Raw genomic sequence first — 21,650 nt, forward strand, 5'->3', positions numbered from 1 at the left:
AGCGATTGAGATCTGTAACTCTATTGTTTCAATTATGGAATATAGTGCAATTTTTGTCTCGACCAAATATATGGATTGGCATTACATTGGCCAATCCATCTCGATGGGGGCGTCCTCATTGTCAACTCTAGATCTAGTCAAATTAATGGTAATTGACACGATTTGGAGGTAATTGTGGTAGATATATCCAATAAAATTTTCAAAAATATTCAAATACCTACAAAACAAGATTTTAGAAAATTTTCATAGATACTTTTGAAAAGGCACATGAAGTTACTAAATTATTCTTAACGCAAATAGACATGTGTTATATGATTTTTATGACCGAACTTATTTTGCTTTGGACATGATTATGATGACTTATTTTGTTTGCGGTCTCTCAGAACATCATGAAATATAAAGTGTTTAACTTTTTGATTTTTTTTTTTAATGGAAAGGGGTGGAAATTCAAGGGGTAATTATTTATGTTGTGACTTAGTTGCCTAACACACCATCTTCAATCGTGTAATACATGACTTCATAATGAAAAACAAAGTTTTCAACTCCATGTCTTCATAATGAAAAACAAAGTTTTCAACTCAATGTCTTCATTGGTTTTAGTTACAATAGGTGGCAAGATGTCTTGGGCTTGAACTTCATTGTGATTTTAAATTCTAAAGAATCAACATCAATAACTTGATATATCTTCTCCATCAATTCTATATATGTTGTCGATTCTGATTCCTCTAGCATTAAAACTTTTAAACCTATACTCATCGTTTTGATTTTATTGACCATTGAAGAGGATAGAGACACTCACCAAAACCATATTGGTCGGTACAATAAAAATAAAAATATTAAATTTCATATATAGATGATTTATATGACTATACAACTATATTAATTATAGGACCTACTTAACTATATGACTTTTACAACCTACAAGACTAATTACTTAAGTTATGTAGTCGTCTTGCATCATCATGCCACCCCATTCCATGTATTACATGACTTTGAAATCAATACACGACATTTCGTGTAATTCATAATATTTTTGCCACCAAGATATATATATTCACAATGTACATCTTGCTAAAAAAGTAATTAAAAACTTTAGATTGCATACATTTTGATATGTAGGAACAGTAATAAAAAGTAGAATATTAAAATATAGGGAAAAGTATCCATACACATATTTTTTTCTAGGAGAAATGTAAAATTAAGACCCAACAATATCAACATACCTTCTTGTGTTGCTTAATGAGTAATGCACCTTCTTTCAACTAAAAAAATATGGGCGTTAAAGGTATGAATAAATAGTTGTATTTAGTTGAGAGACTTGAAAAATGATTTGAGTACAAGAAGAGTGTGAGAAAGAGCGCGCATTTGATATCTTCAATAGGGCAATTTTAAACTTTACTTGTATTTCTTAGGTATACTTGTAAACTAATAAATGCATGGTATTTAAATAATTTTCACACTATTATTTACTCTATAAACCCACCTATATGCCAAATATACCGTTAAGATCTTCAGTTTTATGAAGTTGTTAATTTACTTTCTAATAACTCTTTCTCTGTTATGGTTTTGCAATCAAATCCTCTGCAGTGACTTGCTCTTTTTTTTTTTTTTTTTCATTTCGCTTAAAATGAACTCCTAAATTCTATGATGAAATGCTAGAACATAAGATCGATTAAGAAAGAAAAAAAAATCTCACACAATTGATTTATGAGTTGTACTGAACAACTTCAAAGAGAAATGATTTTGACCTAATAGTGAGTCTTTTATTTATCTTACTGCCAATAAGTAACCGAAGGTAAGTTTGTGATCTTTCTAATCTTTGCCAATAAATATTTTCTAAATTGAATTAACATTTGACGGAAACCAAATTTTATTGAGAGCATACGCACATAACAAAAATTTGAGGGAAGAGGAACTCTTAAAGAGATTTGATTCCAAGCGAAGGTAGCAAACTATAAGCACCAATGTGAACATAAATCTGCAAAAAAATTGCAGAGAGAGAAAAAGAGGAAACACTTGTGAAAGAAAAAATAACTTTGGAGAGAGAAATAGTGTTCAAGAGTTATAATGCTTGGTTATAAAAGTAATTTTAAGTTATTGATGTTTTTATAATAAAACAACATATAAAAAATAAGAATAAAAAAATATTTTCATGAATTCAAATAATCTCATCCTTAATTAAAAAACCCCTTTATTTGCGGCTAATTAGATTCTTTCTTTCCAATTAGATTTATGCTTTCTTGCTGAATTTGGACGACAAGGACAAAAACAATCCGGCAATTTGTGGCTTATCTCTTAGAGCGGGTTGTCCTTTGCATGGTTTTTAACTTTTAGTGCTTGTTTTCTTTTTCTTTTTCTTTTTTTTTAACGCCGACTAAATGAAAAAGAAAATATTTATATGGAAAAGCAACCATGGATTTAATAAGAGAAATTCCAAACTTTAGTGTCTGGACTTTTAATATACAATTATTGGCTTTTCGATTTGAAAAAATTAAAATAATGTGATGCTTCCGCACTTTAAGCCAAGCACTAAAACGAAGGATTGAAAAACAGTAATCTCAAGGAAATGAAATAATTCACTTTATACAAACTCATGTGGATTCATATAATTAAGGGTGAGTTTTGGAACTGAGGTTAGGCAGCTGTAACTTAAAAATTACAGCACTAAAGTATTTGTAAACACTAATTGTTGTAACTTGAAAACTATATTAATATGAATTTTTACTTGTATGATGAAAAATTTATTATATTTTTAATAATTTTATTAAAATTATTATTTAAAATTTATATTTATTACATATTATTAATTTTTTTTTATAATTACAACTTTTTTTCCACAGCAGATATAGTTTAAAAGTTACAATACCTCGATCTCAAACAAGACCTAATATAATAAAAAATCATCCAAGTGAATCATGTTTACATTATCATATCAATTTATTGGAATTTTTTTTTTATCATCTTTGGCAGTTGGATTAGCAAAATTGGATCAATAAAGAACAAATAAAAAGGAGTGGGTAGCAAGAAGTCAAACAACACGGTAACATTTTCTATTGATGATGTCCATTGAATGTGTTGTAATTGTAATTGATGGTGGTGCCCGCTGAATTTTCAAGAATTCAAGCATAAAAAAATGGGCTGTCTTGCCATGAGTATGAGCACACAGCGAAAGCAACCTATTGATTAATCATCTATCTTATCAAAATATCTACCATCACTAATCAATATTTTAGAAACAAAATTTCATAAAAATAATGGAAACTTATCAATTGTACACTTAGGATTTAGTCTGAGTTTGGGATAAATGTTAGTTTAATCCTTCTATTTTGATTTAAGGATTTGTTTAAATTGTATATTTTAAAAAATACTTTAAGAAATTCTTGTTCTTAAATATGTTATGCTCTTATTTTTATTTTTATTAGTTTTTACAATAATATCCTTATTACAATATTCTTGACAATAATTTATTTATCTGTTGAAAAAATTTAATTAGTAGATTAACTAATAATTATTTATTAGCAAATTAACTAATAAATATCTTTCTAAAAGAACTGGTATTTTCTGTACTCCTACAATAACCTTGCTAATTATTATTTATAAACAAATTAATTTACAAAAAAATTACACTTCTTTTTTAATTTTAACGCTAATTTGATAAATTAATATTTTTTTCTTTTCATTGATATTCTCAAGAATATTGTTGTAATGGTATTATTATATTAAAAAAAAGGTAGGTGTTTAATATAGTTAACAACAAAGGTGTCTTGAGTCATTTTTTAAAATATAGAGATTAAATAGGCATTTAAGTCAAAATAATAAATGAGATGAGGACAATTAATAATTTTAAAAATTTTTGAATATTTTTAAACTTGAAAAAGATCTTAGGTGGAAAATTGCTAATTTTCTAAAAATAAAATATCAAACTAATCCAACAGCATCGGCAATTTCAGGTATATCCTTCTAATTAAATAAAACAATGATAATGGATTTTATGAACAAATAATTACATGCATGATTTGGATGTTTATCACATCGTTGCGATGACATATATACATGCAAACATAACATGACAACACAACATAATAAATAGTAATTTAGTAATTTACTTTAATATAGCTATCGAAATTAAGTAATCATTACGTCAGTTGGTATACAAAACTTATCTATCGAAATTAATTTTGTTGTATGTGTTAGCAATATAATTAAATTTTCAATAGTAATACAAACAAAATCAATAAATGACTATCAAACTCTTTGTTAAGGAAATGTGCAAACAAACTTGCTCTTTGATCTTATCCAACTACACACAATTAATGTGGCTTCTATATATAATTACACTTAACATACGCCTAAAATAACAAAAGAAGAGATTGCTTAAGAACTTAGAAACGGTGGGCTTCCATGTGGGTGCCGTGGGAATGGGGTGACGATGACGACTAGAGGAAAAGTCTGTTTGTAGGGTAAAGTGAAGTGAACAGTGGGCATCAAGTTGTGTTGAGGTGTTCGATAAATGATAATGAATGAATGAACAAGAGAGCTTGAATGCGAAAGTCATGTGTCTAGCAGCTGTTTCTTTTGGTTTTGGGTTTGATTTTTCTTCAGTCGGTGCAAAAACCCTAAAGCCGGCTGCGTACCATGTCCTAATTCATTTTGGGGTAATTAGCAGAAACCTCCCCTGAGATTTAGCGTATTCTCAGTTTGATAGATTGTATCAACGTATTCTCAACCACCTCCCCTGACGACTGATGTCTGTAGACCCTTTGTTTGCTCGTTTGTTGCTTAATAAAATGACCAAAATACCCCTAGGCTGAAAAAAAAATTACTTTGTTTACACATAATAAAGAATTGTTGGTAAGTAATTATGGGTCTGTTTTGGCGCCAAATTAAAGAGATTACATTGAAAATATCTTTAATGTCCTCTCACAACTTCTTTAAAGTATACTGCTCAGAAATTACATACCCAACTTTAAGCATTTCTTCATCAACCACAGCCTCAATGTTCATGTAAATAAGTCTGAAAAATGGTTCAATGTGAAGGAATTGGTAAATGTTCAAAACATGTAAGATTAGGTTCTGAACAGATTAATTAATATAAGCTCCAGATTGTAACAAAAAAAAAAAATTCACATTTGGCCACTTTGACAGCAAACAAACTATACACTTCAAGCTATCCTCAGCATGCAATTCCATCTTTAATATAACTACAATAAAAATGAGCTCAAAACAATTTCTATGCCACTAATCAAACTACTTCTTCGCATTCGATAACCATTACAGCCTTAATTTAAAGCATCTTCATTGTTGAAGCTTATTTTGATTGAATTATAAAGATAAACAACTACAACAAGACTCCAAACCCTATTGTCTAAGCTCACTGCTTTAGTGCGAGAAAATGCAACAATCCATGACATTTTTTCAACCCAAGCCATGTCCATACCATGATTAAGATAAAAACCAAAATCAATTATCCCAACAAGTTGTCTCCAATATTCAATTACATCTATAATTTAACAAAAATTACCATAAATCCTTGTTCAACAATTAGTGGCAGTAGCTTCAACAATTAACAAATTTTTCATACTCATTTTCATTCATACACAAGGTAGCATAAAAAATCACGAGCCATATTCAATCAAAATGAAGTAAACATACATTGACAGCAACCATTATCTACAGCTAACACCAATCGATAGAAAAAAAAATCAAAGCAACAAAAACACTCCTAAAAAAATTTCGAGACTCATTATTCATATTTTACCAAATTGACTGACCCATTATCCATCTAATAAAACTAACATGCACCGTAATAAGCCATTTTCATACCTCATTCGCAGCTCAAGCAAATTGAGGTTGTAAGTGGGTCGACGGCAAAACTCACTATTGGTCGGCATCCTTACACCTGACGGTCGTGATTCAGCTGTCTCAGATGTTGGCTTCTTCGGCTTCGTCATTATTATCTCCAAATCGTGGCACAATTTTTCTGTTTAAGCATTGCAGAGAAGACGAAAGAGTATTTGCTTTTCGTAACTTTGGTTGGAGAAAGAAGGTGTCCATTTTCATTTTTTAAAAATTTTTTAGTGATAATGTCTGTTGGTTAAACTCTTGCTTCCAAATTTACTCAATGGATGTTAAAAAATTTCACATCAATTCCAGAACCCAACGTGATATCTTCACTTTTGTTTGAATTTTCTTATCATTAAAGAATTCCATTACCATATTGCCCTCATTCCAATGTGATATTTTCACTTTTGTTTGAACTTTTTTATATTAAAGAATTCTATTACCATTTTGCCCTCATCAATTCAACTTATACGAAACAGCCTACAAACGTCAGGGGAGGTGGTTGAGAATACATTGATACAATCTATCAAACTGAGAATACGCTAAACCTCAGGGGAGGTTTCTGATAATTACCCTTCATTTTGTTGCCTAGCTATTTTCTTTTTGAATTATTTTTTCTTTCTTTTCTGTTAAAAAAAAAACAGTTTGGATGAGATGATAAATTTCATCCATTCATCGTCATCTACGATAATATTATGATTAGAAGTCTACCGACAATTGGAGGTTATTTGATAAATGTCGTTTGAAATTTTATTAAATTCAGATTTTTTTAAAAAATTTACTTATTTGTTTTTTGGAACTTATATCTGATTTTCATATATTTACGTCTAAATAGAAAAAGTAAATTTTTTTGACTTTTATTTAAATGGAAAAAGGTCTGAATGACAAGTAAATATTATATTCCAAAAATATCTCTGTAAAATAACTTATTTCTTAAACTATAAAATCTAATCCTCTTTTTTGTTTTAATTTACCAGGACACAAATGTCAAATAATCAAGTTTAAGATGTTTTTTGTTGTTAAAAAAAATAAGATGCCACTTATATATATTTAAAAAAGAAAAACAAACATGTCATTTAGATTTTCGTAATCAAACCCATTTAGATTTCAGACAAAAAAATAAATACTATCTTATTTTTATATATTTCATCCGCTGCAAACGTAAAGAGGCAAAGCTCATTCACTGTAGCCCCAACATCTGTTTGATATTTCATCTGAAGTTCTGTTCGGAGTGAAATTATGATAAGAAGTAATATATTTCATTTGAAGGGGGTGATTGCAAGTGCGAAGCAGTTCTCACTCATAGAAATCTAAAAAAAGGAAAAAAAAGAAAAAAGAACTTTGATGTTACAACTTACAATCAGAAAACTGTTGAGATTTGCCTTGATAGATTTCACCTGAAACTCAATCCAGAAACCTGGCTTGGAGGCGCAAAGCTCATTCACGGCAGTCATATGTCTACTGAGACTTATCTTGAGAAAATCCATCTTAATGATAAGATCGTCCAATGAATTATGGTGTAATTATTCCGTCACTAGGATTCGCCCAGCCGAAATAACTAAGAACTCCCAATTGGCGCAATAATAATATTATTATTGAACTATCAAAATTTTTTAAATATCTCTTTTTTAGTTTCAAATTTCAATCCATTATACAACACAGTATTTTTGTAAATTCATACGATTTTTGTTCTTTCATTTCTTTTTTAGGAACCCTTTTTCGAATTCTTTGTTTGTTTTCTTTCTTTCATCTCTTTATTTATATTGATTCCATTCCCCGTCAAAGTAAAGACGAAATCGAACAATTCCTAATAGAATCCTTATCGAAATTCACAATAATCACAAGAGTAGGGAGGATATTTTCATCAACAGGCTAGTTCCAAGACTAGTACTACAATTTGAAGTCTGCTAAAATTTGCAATAACTAAACAACTGATCTTAGATATATACTTAACTAATCACTATTCTTTTTGTGATCATTTTCAAATTAAGAGTGTGATATATCGTGGTCAACTTTGATTCCCGGTTTCTCGAAAATTATGCAGAAATCCCTGTAAACACAAAGTCCCTTTATCAACATGAAGTCGTGCAAGTTCATAGAAAATTAGTAACAAGGAAAACTTTTCAGTACTTTCTTATCATGAAAAGCACATACGCTCTTTCCATAGAATTTTAGAGAAAACGATAGGCGCTCCCCGGTTGTTTTATTAAATTAATTATTTTTCTCCTTATATTTCAAAACCCACCAAGATTAATTATATAATTTAAGGGATATATTAGGCTGCATAGTTGATTAGTTGTACAATATTTGATAAACAATTGAATTTGTAAGGATGATTTGAAATTTAAGTTAATTTACTTGATAATTGTTTGTTTAAAAGAAAAAAGAAACTTTTGTTGACTTTACTATTTAGTCAAAAAATTTAACCTTATCACCCACAATATCAGTATATCACTCAATTTAAAATTTTCAAAACTATTTGTAAGATCAAGTGATATTTCATCCTTCACGAAGCATGTATGAAACAAAAAATTAGATTTAATTTTATTAATATATCATATATATTTAGTAATAAAGAATATCTTTTTATTTTATTTTGTCATGATCCACATCAAGAAAAATAACTTTGCTTAATTAACTTGTGTAGTAAACAATACTATGATAGAAAATGAAAAAAAAAATTATGAATATCCTAAAATAAATATAGAATTTATGGTTAAACTAGTCCAATTAAACTTATTCCAATTATTTTCAATACAATTATTTGTTTAATTGGTGAGTGACTTCTTTTTGTTAATTAAATTGAATGATTTTTTTTTGTTTAGTGAAATTTTAATATTAATCTACAATTTTTTCTGTTAATTTTATATATGTTTTTTTTAATTTTAAAACACCAATTACCATTCTTAAATTAATTTTCTTGTTTTATTTTTCACTTACTAATTTTATGTGTAATTTACAAAATTTATGTTTTTTACAACATTGATGTCGTAATTTTAATCACAGTATCTTAGAATTTTCCATTATTTTTATTAATGTAATAATTTGTTTAACACTATCGAATATAATAATTTGTTTAGCACTAACGGATTTATAATATGATTATACCAAATCAATTTGTGATCTAATTCAAATTATATCTTTAACTACAGATAACTAATTGTTTGAAAAAGTATTGTTGGTTTACATGTAAAATTAAAAGGAGATTTTATGTTTTATACTTTGAATTGCTTATATTGCATGTAGGACTGATTTTGGTAATATTGTATCTTCTAAAATAATTGGTATTAGCTGCATGCAAACGTTTGTTAAAATATATTTTTAAAAATACTGCAACTTTTAAAAGTAGTCATATGTATTTGGTAAATCTTACTTTTAAACTATTGTAAGAATATAAATGATTGAATGGAACATACTGTTGAAATTTATTTACACTTTTATAGATACATATTTTTTATTGTGTATATATAATAATTAATAACTAAAATAAATATTTTATATTATCAATTTTTTTATTTTGTTATTACAATATAATTGGTAATAATAATATTTTTAAAGTTAATGATTTTATTTCCTAATTAATAAGGATAATTTTAGATTTTTATTATATATGTGAGGATATATATCAAATTATATTAAGTATAAAATTTATCAAAATCAGATTTTGAAAAATTAGTCCCTCCTTTTCAATATATGCTGTAGAGTGAGATAATTTCATTAAAAGTGATTTCTAAAAAATTTATCAAATATCAAAATTAACTTTTAACTTTTTAAAATCAATTTTGTGCTCCCATAAACAATCCTAATCAGGCCCATAGTGATCTAATTCAAATCAAACTAAAATTGTTCAATTATGCACTAGATACAATCTTGTCATTAGTTTAAAGGAAAATGACGATGACAGCCCAATGATTTGGCGAAATAATCATGAAAATTCTATTGTTTTTAGTAATATTCTAGGGATTTAGATCTAGTGCTGAACTAATATGTGCTCAACTCTTGGTCATCTTTTGCCACACATGTATATATAATAATATATAACTAATTATATTCTTATCTAATAATTATTAATTGTATATTTTTAAAAAACTAGAAAAAAAAAAAAAACAACTCAACTCTGAATCTAAATCCAATGATCTAAACCCCTATTTAGACAATCATATCTTTTAACTATGGTGACCTAATTGTTTTCATCTGAGCATAATTATTTAAAAAATAGTTATATGATTATTTATTAAAACAATAAGGTTTCCATGACTATCATTCCCCCAAAATTAAATTACTCTTATAAAAATAAGACATGAAATTACCAATTTATCCCAATAAAAGTATATTAGAATCCACATTATTATTGTCGTTGGTATATCTTGTATTGTACCTAAAAATGTCAGCCACTGCCAATCATTGATCAAATGAGGAACCAACCACCTGTTGCCTATCATTGAAATATTGCGTTTCCTATTATGATTTTCTTGCCAGATTTCCCAAATCTCAAAACCAAATATATAAATATTCAATAATTGAGGCCACCATTTCAATATTCATCGAATCAGAAAAATAAGTCTTCATAGAAAATGTAGAGTAATTTCTCAGCGGTTTACGAACGTCACCATTATAAGTTTAAAGTCTAAATGGACCAACTTTTTTCGTCTTATGGTGTGGCAACGATTAATACTTAAAATACATCCTAAAATTTATATTTTTTAAGCTTTATTTTCTCTTATAATTAAAATCTTGTTTACACAAGGATTACAAGAAAATGAAATAAAAGGCTTGGTAGAATTAGTATTTGTTTTCATTAGAAGGTATATTATTTCTAGAAAAATAAAAGAAAAGAAAGACAAATACATGATAATTTAATTTTTTTTATATTACAAATATCTTAAAAGATCCTGATTAGTCATAGCTATATATATATATATATATATATATATATATATATAATAGTTTTTCAATAAGAGATTTCTGACTTTATTAAAGTCAGGGATAAGTTAAAAAATAAAATAAACACATTCTCTAATGTATTATATTTTGTCTTGTAGTGTATTAAAATTAATTAATTTTTATCTTTTAATTAATCTGCGACTTTATTTACAGCCATGAATCTGATTAAAAAACCACTCATATATATATAACAAAATGATAAAATTTGAAAATAATATTTCTTCTCTCAAATAACATAAATAATATTTAATGGTAATATGGTTTGACAACGGTGCTCAAATAAGTAATGTACTCCATAACTTATTCACCGTTAGATTGCATGTTCTGTTGATTTTTTGTTAACTTTGGAATCATCCTAATATGGAATAATATCCTAAAAATTATTTTAGAATTTCCTTTTTTTGCGTTTTTTACTAGCTATAAACACTCTTTCTCGTTTATCCGAAACGCAATTTAAACAGAAAATTTTATCCAATGATAAATTTATAAACAATTATCAAATAAAGAGATATAAAAATAAAATAAAATGAAAATGCTCAAAAAGCCAGAATGCAACTAAAATTGCCGTGTAAACAGCTGTAGAATCTCAACAATCAATGGAAAGAAAATCCGAAACAAAAAAACATCAACTACCCATCTACACACACAGGAATCGATCAATCAACGCAACAGACTAATCCAACAGCGCCACGTGTTCATCCGACCCAACCAAAGCCTCCCTCCTTTAGCGCTAGGTGAGTCACGCTGAGTCGCACTCGCACTATAACACAAAAAAGGCAAATGACTTTCACGATAAAAACGCCTTTTGGAAAAAGAAGGAGAAAATTAGCTAAAAGGCCACCCAGAATCGAGATAACAGTGCTTTTCTGCTAATATTACGCTTTTACCCCTACCTAAATAAATTAAAAATGATAATAATAATATAAATACGAAGATTAAAAAGCTGAGTGTAGGAAATTTCCTGGAAGCTGCAATGGAGCTCCCCACACTCCCTCCATTTAACGCTCAACCGCCCTCTCCCTTCCCGTTCAATTCATTCCCCCTTCTCCTTCTCTTTCCTCTTTTCCCCTTCACGAGAAACTCGAATTCGTCTTTTCTTTCTTCGCGTTTCGGAAATGAAACTCATCGAGAAGCTCAGCCCGAAACGTCTCTTCCGGTCCAAGTCCAAGAAGGACCGGACCAGCGTTTCGCGTTCTGACCCATCATCGTTCAGCTCGTCCTCTACCTCCGACTCGTCCACCCACAACAAACTCGGTTCGGCGCCGGACAGAGTCGGGACGCCAACGAGTGTCTTACACGAGATATCGGGTGACTGGTCCGACATGTCGGCCGATATCTCGCTAGATATGAACTACGAGCTCGTCCAGGCGTGTAAGTTGCTCGACAGGGACAACGACGGGGTGGTGTTGAGAAGCGAGCTGGAGGCGCTCTTGATCCGGCTCGGAGCGGACCCGCCGACCCAAGAGGAGGTCAAGTCGATGCTGAGCGAGGTGGATCGGGAGGGCGACGGGTATATACCCTTGGAGGCGCTGATTAGCCGGGTCGGGAACTCGTCCTGCGAGCCGGCTTGTGAACCGGAGCTCAAGGAGACGTTTGACTTCTTTGACGCGGATCACGATGGTAAGATCACGGCCGAGGAGTTGTTCGGTGTTTTCACCAAATTAGGGGACGAGCTGTGCACGTTAGACGACTGCCGGGGCATGATAGCGCTGGTGGATAAAAACGGGGATGGGTTCGTCTGCTTCGAGGACTTTTCAAGGATGATGGAGTTGCAGAGATGATCGTGATTATATTGTTATCTATACATAAATCAATATGTTTTTAAAACACCCCGTGATGATAATGATGATCATGTGATTATGTTTCCTCCTCTTGATCGTATAAAACCAAAGTCGGTTAATTTTTTCCTTGATTATTATTATTATTATTTATATATATTTGCTAATGTTTTATTTTTCTTTTATTTTTATTATTATTGTTATTTGGCGCATAAGAATAATTTTGATCAGCGATCAGTTGATCACATCGAGAGATTGGGTGATTGTTGCTTTCATGATAATGATATTTTAAAGATTTTGTGGACTTATTTTAGGCACGATTCGGAGGATGTGCCGGCGCCACTGTGTTTGATAAGATTGAGTTGAGCACTAACAATGGTTGTGAGAAATTAGTTTTACTGACTGTAGTGAATTAAATAAAGGCTTTAAGTAGTTATCAGCAATCGTGGGCAACAACAGCGATTTATAAAAAGTAATTTTTTTTTTAAAATATTGGTAACTCAAATCGGTGATTATTAAATTTGTAACTTTGTATCAACGAGGGGTGGTAGAATTTCTTGAATTCTTACCGGAATTTAGATTCCTGGTTGTTTAGAGTGGGATTTGGTGCAAAATATTGTTTTGATTTATTATTCGTATTAAGGTTTGGTACTCAAATTAATCCTAATTAACTATCCGAAGATTTGGGAGTTTGGAAATTTCAACTAAGATCCTAAATGTTCTAAAATTTGGGTTTTTAAAAAATGTATGACAAGTTCGTTCGATAACATGACAGTTATATTTGTATGATAAGTCACTTTGATAAATAATAAATATGATATGTTGATTATATTTATATGATATGTTTATGACAAATCTACTGCGTATAACATAAAACTCGTATCATCCGAGACAGTTTAAAATTCTAATCAAATTGAAATTGACACATTTTTTTATCCTAATTTACTGTTCTGAACGAGATTCAAGATATTTTTTTTGTCCCTATTGATAATTAAGAGCAAATCTCGATCCACCTTGTTTCGATACCAACCTAGTATCAATGTCACATTGTGAGGAAATTGTAAGGGCCAACTTCAATTAATGCAATCTTAAAGGAGAGGACAACCCAATTAAAGTTCCGTTTTGGTGGAAGTGCTGCGTTATCACACCCAACTGCTTTGGCTCTCACAACCCAGCACCCTCAAAATGAAAATCATAGAAATTTTAGTAAAATTTTATTTCGCAACTTTGTTGCCAGCTCTCTGATCGTTAAATTGTACTTCTCAAACAATAATATTGGTTATTTGGTTGCACAAATGATAATTTTTAGATTCATATGAACTTTTTTTCTCCATGAGCTCTTCTTTTTTATCAAGCCACGGCAGTGAGAACTCTTATTTCTTTTTCTTTTTCATTTTTTTCTTTTATCATTTAAAATAGATTTCTCCATGGATCTCTAAACCTACAGAGAATTTTTTCTACCCAAATCAAGAAATGTAATGAATATTTGTTGTTTATTTTTGCATGGTGTAGTCAGGTTGTGTTTATTATATGTAAGCCCAATTGTTACATGCGCATCTTCTTTTTGAGATGAAGCTACTCTCACATATTTTTGTTGTATTTTTATCTCTCTGCATTCTAATCTCTATGTATATTTTGAGAACATAGATATTTTTTTAGTAATGATTAATGATGACACATTAATTTGTAATTAAAATTGGTATGAACAAACTTTCTAAAAGTGATATCACTAATATGTGGAGGTAATTTGATTTTTAATCACTTATTTGTCAGAACTCAGAACGGGCAATTTGGTGATTAGAAATTTAATTACTTAACGTAAGTTAAAATGCATAAAATATTGATAAATAATCTGACATTTGGCGCATAATAATAATTGATAAAGAAGCATGTCGCTTTCAATCACTTCGATAGTTGCAAGGCATCGCTTTCGATAAAGTCATTTTAGTAATAATACAATTCAAGATTCCCGTCCACGCACGTTAATATATACATATGTTTATATATATATATATATATATATATATATATATATATATATATAAAATTTAATCGCATAATATTCAAAGTAAAGCCTGCTTGGTCACAAGAATGTGTACACAAGAATGTCTTACACATTGCATGTTTTTAATTTTCTCCTGACACAAACTTAAATTTTCTTATCGTTATTTTGCAGCTTATGGTAGACGTTATGGATCCGAAATTCCATCATTATTATTGTTATTATTTGTTTCAAATATAACATTGTAACTTCCATCTCACGCTAAGTTATCATCACCATCATTAACTAATAAGAGCAATAAAAATCTTTGGCTTATTGGGAGTATAGTAGGCATCAATAGTGATCTCTTAGTTGTAATATGAATAAGAGTCTCATGTAATTTAAAAGAAAAAAGAATAATAAAAATTAAATCATTAATTTGTACTTATTTCTGAGATGATTAAGTACTAATTTGGTAATGTTATAACTTTAAAAATTATTATTACTAGTTGTACTGTAAAAATAATCAATGATAGAGAGAATTGGTTAAAAACTTAGTAAAATTTATTTTTAAAAATAATTTTATATGTTTGGTAAATCTGCTATAAAAATATAAATGACTGAAATAAATATAATGTTAAATAAAATTTATTTATAATTTTATATATTTGTAGTCATGTATATATTTTTTTATGTGTACATAATAATAATTGATAACTAAAATATATATTTTTATTTTATTAATTCTATTTTTTTCAATATAATTGATAATAATAATAATTTCTCTAAATTTAATAATTTTATTTCTTAATTGCATAACGATAATTTTAATTTTTTATAATATATTTGAGGATATATAAGAAATTTCATTAACTATAAAACTGATTCTCAAGTTATAGAAGGAAGATTAAATTTTATTGCATTGTATTAAGTATAAATGTGGGATTGGGGAATTAGCATTTAGAATGAGAATGATGATTATGTTTACTTGTGATGAAAATAAAACATGTGAACCCACATATTTTTGAGATTAAAGAATAGAAATTTGATTCTAAATTTCTTAAATACACAATTTTACCCCACTCAAATTTTATAATTTCACTTTTGTTCGCAATTAAAATACTATCATGTTATTGTTATTGTTATTATTCTTATTCTATGATCATTAATAACAATATTTTTTAGATAATAATAATAATAATAATAATAATAATAATAATAATAATAATAATAATAATAATAATAATACTAATAATAATAAAATAAAAATGACAACAACAATTATTATTATTCCAATTCTTAGATAAATTAAACAAATTAATGAGAGTTCAACACATTTCAGTTCTGATTTTCACAACTCAAGTAAAGAGCTTATTATGATTCCCATTCCAACCTATTCTGATTTCAGCGCATTTCGATTGCCAATTGGTAAACGCCTTACAAAAATAATTATATGAATACATATGAAATTGCTTTTAAATTACTCATTCTTTGCTTTTCAAAATATACTATGGGATGAGGTGATTTTGCGATTTTGTCATAGGTGATTCTTAACAAAATTCACTACAAATCAAAATTAACTTTAAACTTTTTAAAATCACTTTTCGTATTCTCAAAAGAAATCCTAAATGGATGCTAAATTTTATAGAAGGAAGATTAAATTTTATTATTGCAAATACAACAAACGCAATATATGTTTTTTTTTCCCTTCATAAATAAATGATTGGTGCGTATCATTATTTATGAATTATGTAAAATGACTTTATCATGATAAACATTATTTTTCATGACAAGTAATTAGATAGGAAAATTTATAATTTGAAATAATTATTATATTTTGTCCACAAATTCGGATTTACTTCTAAGAATTTAAAAAAAAATCAACCACCGTAACTTCATAATACACACACCCCACAAGAAAAAAAAAAGTGGACTTCAAGAATAAATGGAGGAGGTGCCTACTAGGACTTCGGAGTTTGCTTTTATGGTCCAATTATGTTGCAACAATAATACGGTACCACAATTACTTTCAGCCATTAAATTTAGCTAATGCAATTATATAACTGTAGATTCGATGACTGATTGCAACTGTGGTACCATATCACAGTTGCAACATACTTTTGCCCTTGCTTTTATTGATCTTCTTATTAGTATAATAATTATACGGTAGGTGAAGTCATAATTAAAAATTTGTCCGAAAGCTGAAAAAGAAATGTCAAGGAAGCAAGGGCGGTTTGGCGTGAAGTCAGGGAAGGAGGAACATGGCTTTTCTACTTCTCTTCTTTAATTCGAACATGGCAATGCATACCACGACACATCAATTTTTTAAATATTAATTTTGATTTGAATTATGTTTTTTTTTTAATATTTATTTTAACTCATATGATATCTGACGTATCATAACTTGACACATGCTGTAAACATCAACTTGTTAGTAATAGATAAATAGATAATGGGTCTGCTTACAGTCCAGATATTCAATGATTCGTAAAGCTACGGTTAAATAATTTAAAAATTAACAAAAATCATTAAAATATTATCATCTAAATTGTAGAATATGATACCCTAATTCACAACCATAAATAATAAAATGGATTACCACAATATATTTAATCACTTTGAGTAAAAAATAATATAACATCATAACAACTATGTAAATAATATTATTGTAATTGTAACATTGATTAGACAAAAAGGAAAATGAGATTATTTATTGGAATAAGGTGGGGTGCTTTCTCCAATGTTAGTTGATGTCGTGCTGTGTGCTCCATGACTTTTTCCAGTTTTTCTACTTTCCTCGAAGCTTCTTTCACTGTCCCCTCAGTCAGAAAAATCAATGGATCCAACCATTTTTGTTATGGGTAATTTTTAAAAACATCTATGAGGTTTGGGTTTGTGGGTCTGTTATAAGTAGATGGTGAGAATTAATTTATTTGTAAAAAATTTTCTACCGTCAGTTAATTTTAACATTGACCGTTAGTTGACCGTGCAAAGACAATATTACCCTTAACAATAGTTTATAAACGAAAATAACTAAAAAAAAATCAAAATTATTAGCTATTTTACCATCTTAAAATTATTGATATTTTCTTAAAATTCTATAAAAAGATAAAATTAAAAAATCCTCTTTAAATTATTGATATTTTCTTAAAATTCCTACAAGAAAGATAAAATTAAAAATTTAAAAATGAAATAGTCATAATCTTTACCTATGATATTGTAAAATTTTAGAATTGACAAGGATAAAATTGTTAAAAAATAAGGTTTGTGCTTTTCGCGCTAATAATTTTGGTTTTTTTTAGTTATTTTCGTTTATAAACTATTATTAAGGGTAATATTGTCTTTGCACGGTCAACTAACGGTCAATGTTAAAATTAACTGACGGTAGAGGGTTTTTTATAAATAAACCAATTCTCGCCATCTACTTGCAACAAACCCAAACCTCAAGGGAGGTTTTTAAAAATTACCCTTTTTGTTATTGATCAATTAATTAATTTTTAATAACTCATTCATTTTTCATAAATATAGGATCAATTCTATGTTATTAGGTGTACATATTTTATAAATATAGGATCATTTTAAATATTTCTAATAAATTGGTCCGACCACGTTATTGTAGGGGCACATCAATTTTGTAACTCTATGAATTTAAAAGTTTCAATATGTCCATCATATTACTGCTTGAACCTAAACTTTTGATTACAAAAACAAATATTTGTTAAATTCTTCTCAAAAGAAAAAAAAAATTATTATTGCATCAAAATATGTGTCCAATTATTTACTAAAATCGATTTAATTTCTTGTTATAAATTTATCGGAATTGTGCTATTTTTGTGATGTAACGAATCGGTGTTTCTTTATTTTCAAAAAAGTAAAATAGACGTTGTTCAATTTCCAACTTTCCCACCTCAACGCCCGAATGCCGAGGCATTAATTTGAATAAACAAATAATTGTACTTGATCTTTTGGGGTTGAGTCTTGGAAAGCTCTTATGTCTGCCGTAACCTACACTCTCAATCACAGTCAAGGTAGAAAACAATTGGTCACTTTCACATTTGATTGCTTTCAGTGAATGGCAAAGATTATGGACTTGACAGAATCTGTAAGCTACAACTGCAGCATCATCCGTTGGATGTGGTTGGATGTGGAGGGAGAAACTAAACAATAGAAGATCGGATGGTGGGATGACGAGAGATGTTTGTTACAGAATTTGTACCATAGACAAGTCCAAAGATTATAATTTGTAACATAAATAATGTATTATCTCATAAATAAAAAATTATAGGAATTAGCCAATAAATGATAGGATATCATTGAATAATAAATTAGACAACAATAATAAAGGTATTATAGATTTTTCAATGAATCTTTTTGAAGTTAGTCTAGTTCTCATAAACTTGCTCAACAAATATGGGGACATTATCAATGGGCTTTTGGTCCGGTGGGAGCATCATTATACTTACAATGTTGAGTGTAAGAGTTCGAGCATTTATAAAAGTATTATGGAGGTTAATTTCAGTTTTTCTTCGATTATTAAATAATTAAGTGGAGCTAGTTTATTTCTTTCGAAATATGAGTGGAGTGGACAGTCTTAAAATATTAGAGAGGATTTAAAGAATCTAGATAGCGCTTTAGAGGAGTACATGCTACGAAGAAGGTCTCAGTTGTATAATCTGTTTGTAAATATTAATTGTAATATCTGATGTAATATCAGTAACAGTCCTGTATAATAGTATTAAAAAATAAAATAAATATGGGGATATCTGCAGGAAATGAGGGACTCAAAGGTGATTGAGATCAAAGTGTTTAAATAAGGGACATATTTACATTTATCAGTTTCTTGACAAAGCTTTTGTGTAAATTGATAATGGATTTCTCACTAGATTATTTGTCAGTCTTGTGGTAGCTAAATTTACATGATTAATGAAGGAACCTTGGCAATTATTAAAAAGTTTTTCTTTCTTCTACAACACATTTTTCTCTGAAAAAAGTGTTTGAATGAAAGTTGTCTGATGCCGTCATGGCTTAATCTTAGTCACTCCTGGATTGGGTGTTTTCTTTTCTTTTTCTTTTTCTAGTCTTCTTTTCTTCTCTTTTCTTAATCTTCATTTACTTTTCTCCCCATTTACAGATAGCAAGCGTCAAACAAAAAGAAAGAGGACAACCAAGGTTAAGGTTGGTTTAGATATAGTCTCAGCAGGAGTAGTGGTAAGCTATTACTGTTGAAAGGCAATCAACTAGTTTCAGGAATGGATGCAAAGGGATTAATCAAAAAGTGCTAAGCAATTGCGTTAAAAGAGGAAGAAGAGGATATAGTAACATTCATGGGAAGAATGAAGATTAAAAGAGAGAGAACTGCTGCAAATTGTTTGGTGAGAAAAATTTTACACACAAGAGGAGTCAATATGAAGATTTAAAAATAACTATTCAACAAGTATGGAGAACAATTAAGGAAGTAAAGGTAGAAAGCATGGGTGAAAATATATTCTTATTCAAGTTCGGCTCAGAGGAGGAGAAAAAAAGAATCTTGGTAATACAAAGAAACAATCCTTTATGTACATATCATTTTGGGTACAGATTCATAATTTATGCATCATGTGCATGAATAAAGATGTTATTACAAAGGTGGGGAAAACGATTGGCAAGGTATAGGAAATTGAAACAGATGATATAGGGGAGTGTATAGGCCAATTTGCCCGAGTTAGGATTTCCATAAATGTCACTCAACCCTTGAAGAAGGTAGTATTTGTGCAAATAAATGGGGCCAAAATTCGAATGCCAGTGCTATATGAAAATCTACTAGACTTTTGTTTTTGTTGTGCTCATATTGGCCATCAGTACAGGGAATGCTTGAAGTATAAGGGCCAGCCAAAAGAAGAGTTACCACATGGAGGGTGGATTCGAGTAATGTCACAATAAGAAAGGGTGAAGCTAAACCGAATGAAGGAGAAAGACATTCATGAACAAATCCAAGTCAAAGGAAGTGATGCAGTAGTCAATGTCCCAAAACCGCATCAGAGTCAGCCAAATTCGATGTTTCTCAAAGACTACATTCAAGCACCATGGACAATGAGAAGGAGAACAAAGGTGCACTAGGGGTCACAAGTCAAGAGCCTATTACTACAAGAAAACCACTTAAACTAGACAAGGACCCAAATGGAAATCCACAAGTAGAAAGTCAGACCTTGGGCAATGACAGTAGCAAGGTGCAGAGTAGGAGGGTTGGTAGTGATAGCAGCTCTAGAAACAAGAGCCCACAAGCGGTAAATGAAAATTGGAGGGAAAATGCTACTAAAGAGGATAACTAAACTAATTTAAATAAGGATCAACCCACGTCAGATGAAGAAGAAGTGGATAACGGGCCAAACAAAGTCAAACCTCGGCCAAGACCAGAAAATGGAAAAAAATAAGAAAGATTTTCAAGAGGAGAAATAAGGAGTGCAAATGAGCTTTTGAGTATAAAAAGACCAAACAATGAGTTGATATGGCCTAACCCTGAAAGTAAATGTAAAAGAATATTCAACCCCTTAAAGAAATCAAACAGTGGGAACTTCTCCAGCTCTTTTAAAGTTAACCTTCAACTGAAACTACTTAATACAGAGCATGATACAGTGGTGGACTTGGAGAAAATGGAGGAAGACATCCCCTAGGTCCCGTTGGGAATCATAAAGATCCTAAGTTGGAACGTTCGAGGTTTAGGGAAGACTCGAACGCGCCCAGCCATGAAGAAAGTTCTCTACCTGCATAAGCCATATATATTTTTTTGTTGTTAAACTAAAATGCTGGCCAAGCAGGTTTCTGTAGAATGTAGGAATTTTAATTTTGAGTACTGTTTTGCGGTTGACAGAAATGCAATGAAAGGAGGACTAGCCCTATTTTGGAATGCAAAGGACAATATTGAAATAAAGTCTTATAGCCATCACCAAATTGATGCTTTGGTATATAATGATAGTGGAAAGGTGTAGCGTTGCACATGGGTATATGGCCATCTGGAAACAAATAAGAAACATCACACTTGGACACTCCTGGAGAGGTTGGCAGGTATCTTCTTTTATCCTTAGTGTTGCTTTAGAGACTTTAATGAGGTAATGTACCTACATGAGAAA

At 29.6% G+C, this 21,650-nt stretch overlaps 1 protein-coding gene and 1 long non-coding RNA gene across 2 annotated transcripts; one reads left to right on the forward strand and one right to left on the reverse strand.

The window, feature by feature from the left end:
* Positions 1-4,811: 4,811 nt before the first annotated feature.
* LOC127899664 (uncharacterized) lies at positions 4,812-6,287 on the reverse strand. Its single transcript, XR_008051571.1, has 2 exons — positions 5,824-6,287; positions 4,812-5,014 (listed from the first exon to the last, which is right to left on the reverse strand). It is a non-coding gene; the product is annotated as an uncharacterized LOC127899664 (long non-coding RNA).
* Positions 6,288-11,720: 5,433 nt separating this feature from the next.
* LOC102609927 (probable calcium-binding protein CML36) lies at positions 11,721-12,700 on the forward strand. Its single transcript, XM_006491503.4, has one exon. The coding sequence runs from the start codon at positions 11,901-11,903 to the stop codon at positions 12,564-12,566; it is 666 nt and encodes a 221-aa protein (XP_006491566.2). The 5' UTR covers positions 11,721-11,900; the 3' UTR covers positions 12,567-12,700.
* Positions 12,701-21,650: the final 8,950 nt, after the last annotated feature.

The sequence above is a fragment of the Citrus sinensis genome, chromosome 9 (genome assembly GCF_022201045.2).
Source record: "Citrus sinensis cultivar Valencia sweet orange chromosome 9, DVS_A1.0, whole genome shotgun sequence".
Classification (NCBI taxonomy): Eukaryota; Viridiplantae; Streptophyta; class Magnoliopsida; order Sapindales; family Rutaceae; genus Citrus; species Citrus sinensis.

Bases quoted from the DNA above. Each gene is read 5' to 3' on its own strand.
- LOC102609927 (XM_006491503.4), top strand. From the start codon at position 11,901: ATGAAACTCATCGAGAAGCTCAGCCCGAAACGTCTCTTCCGGTCCAAG.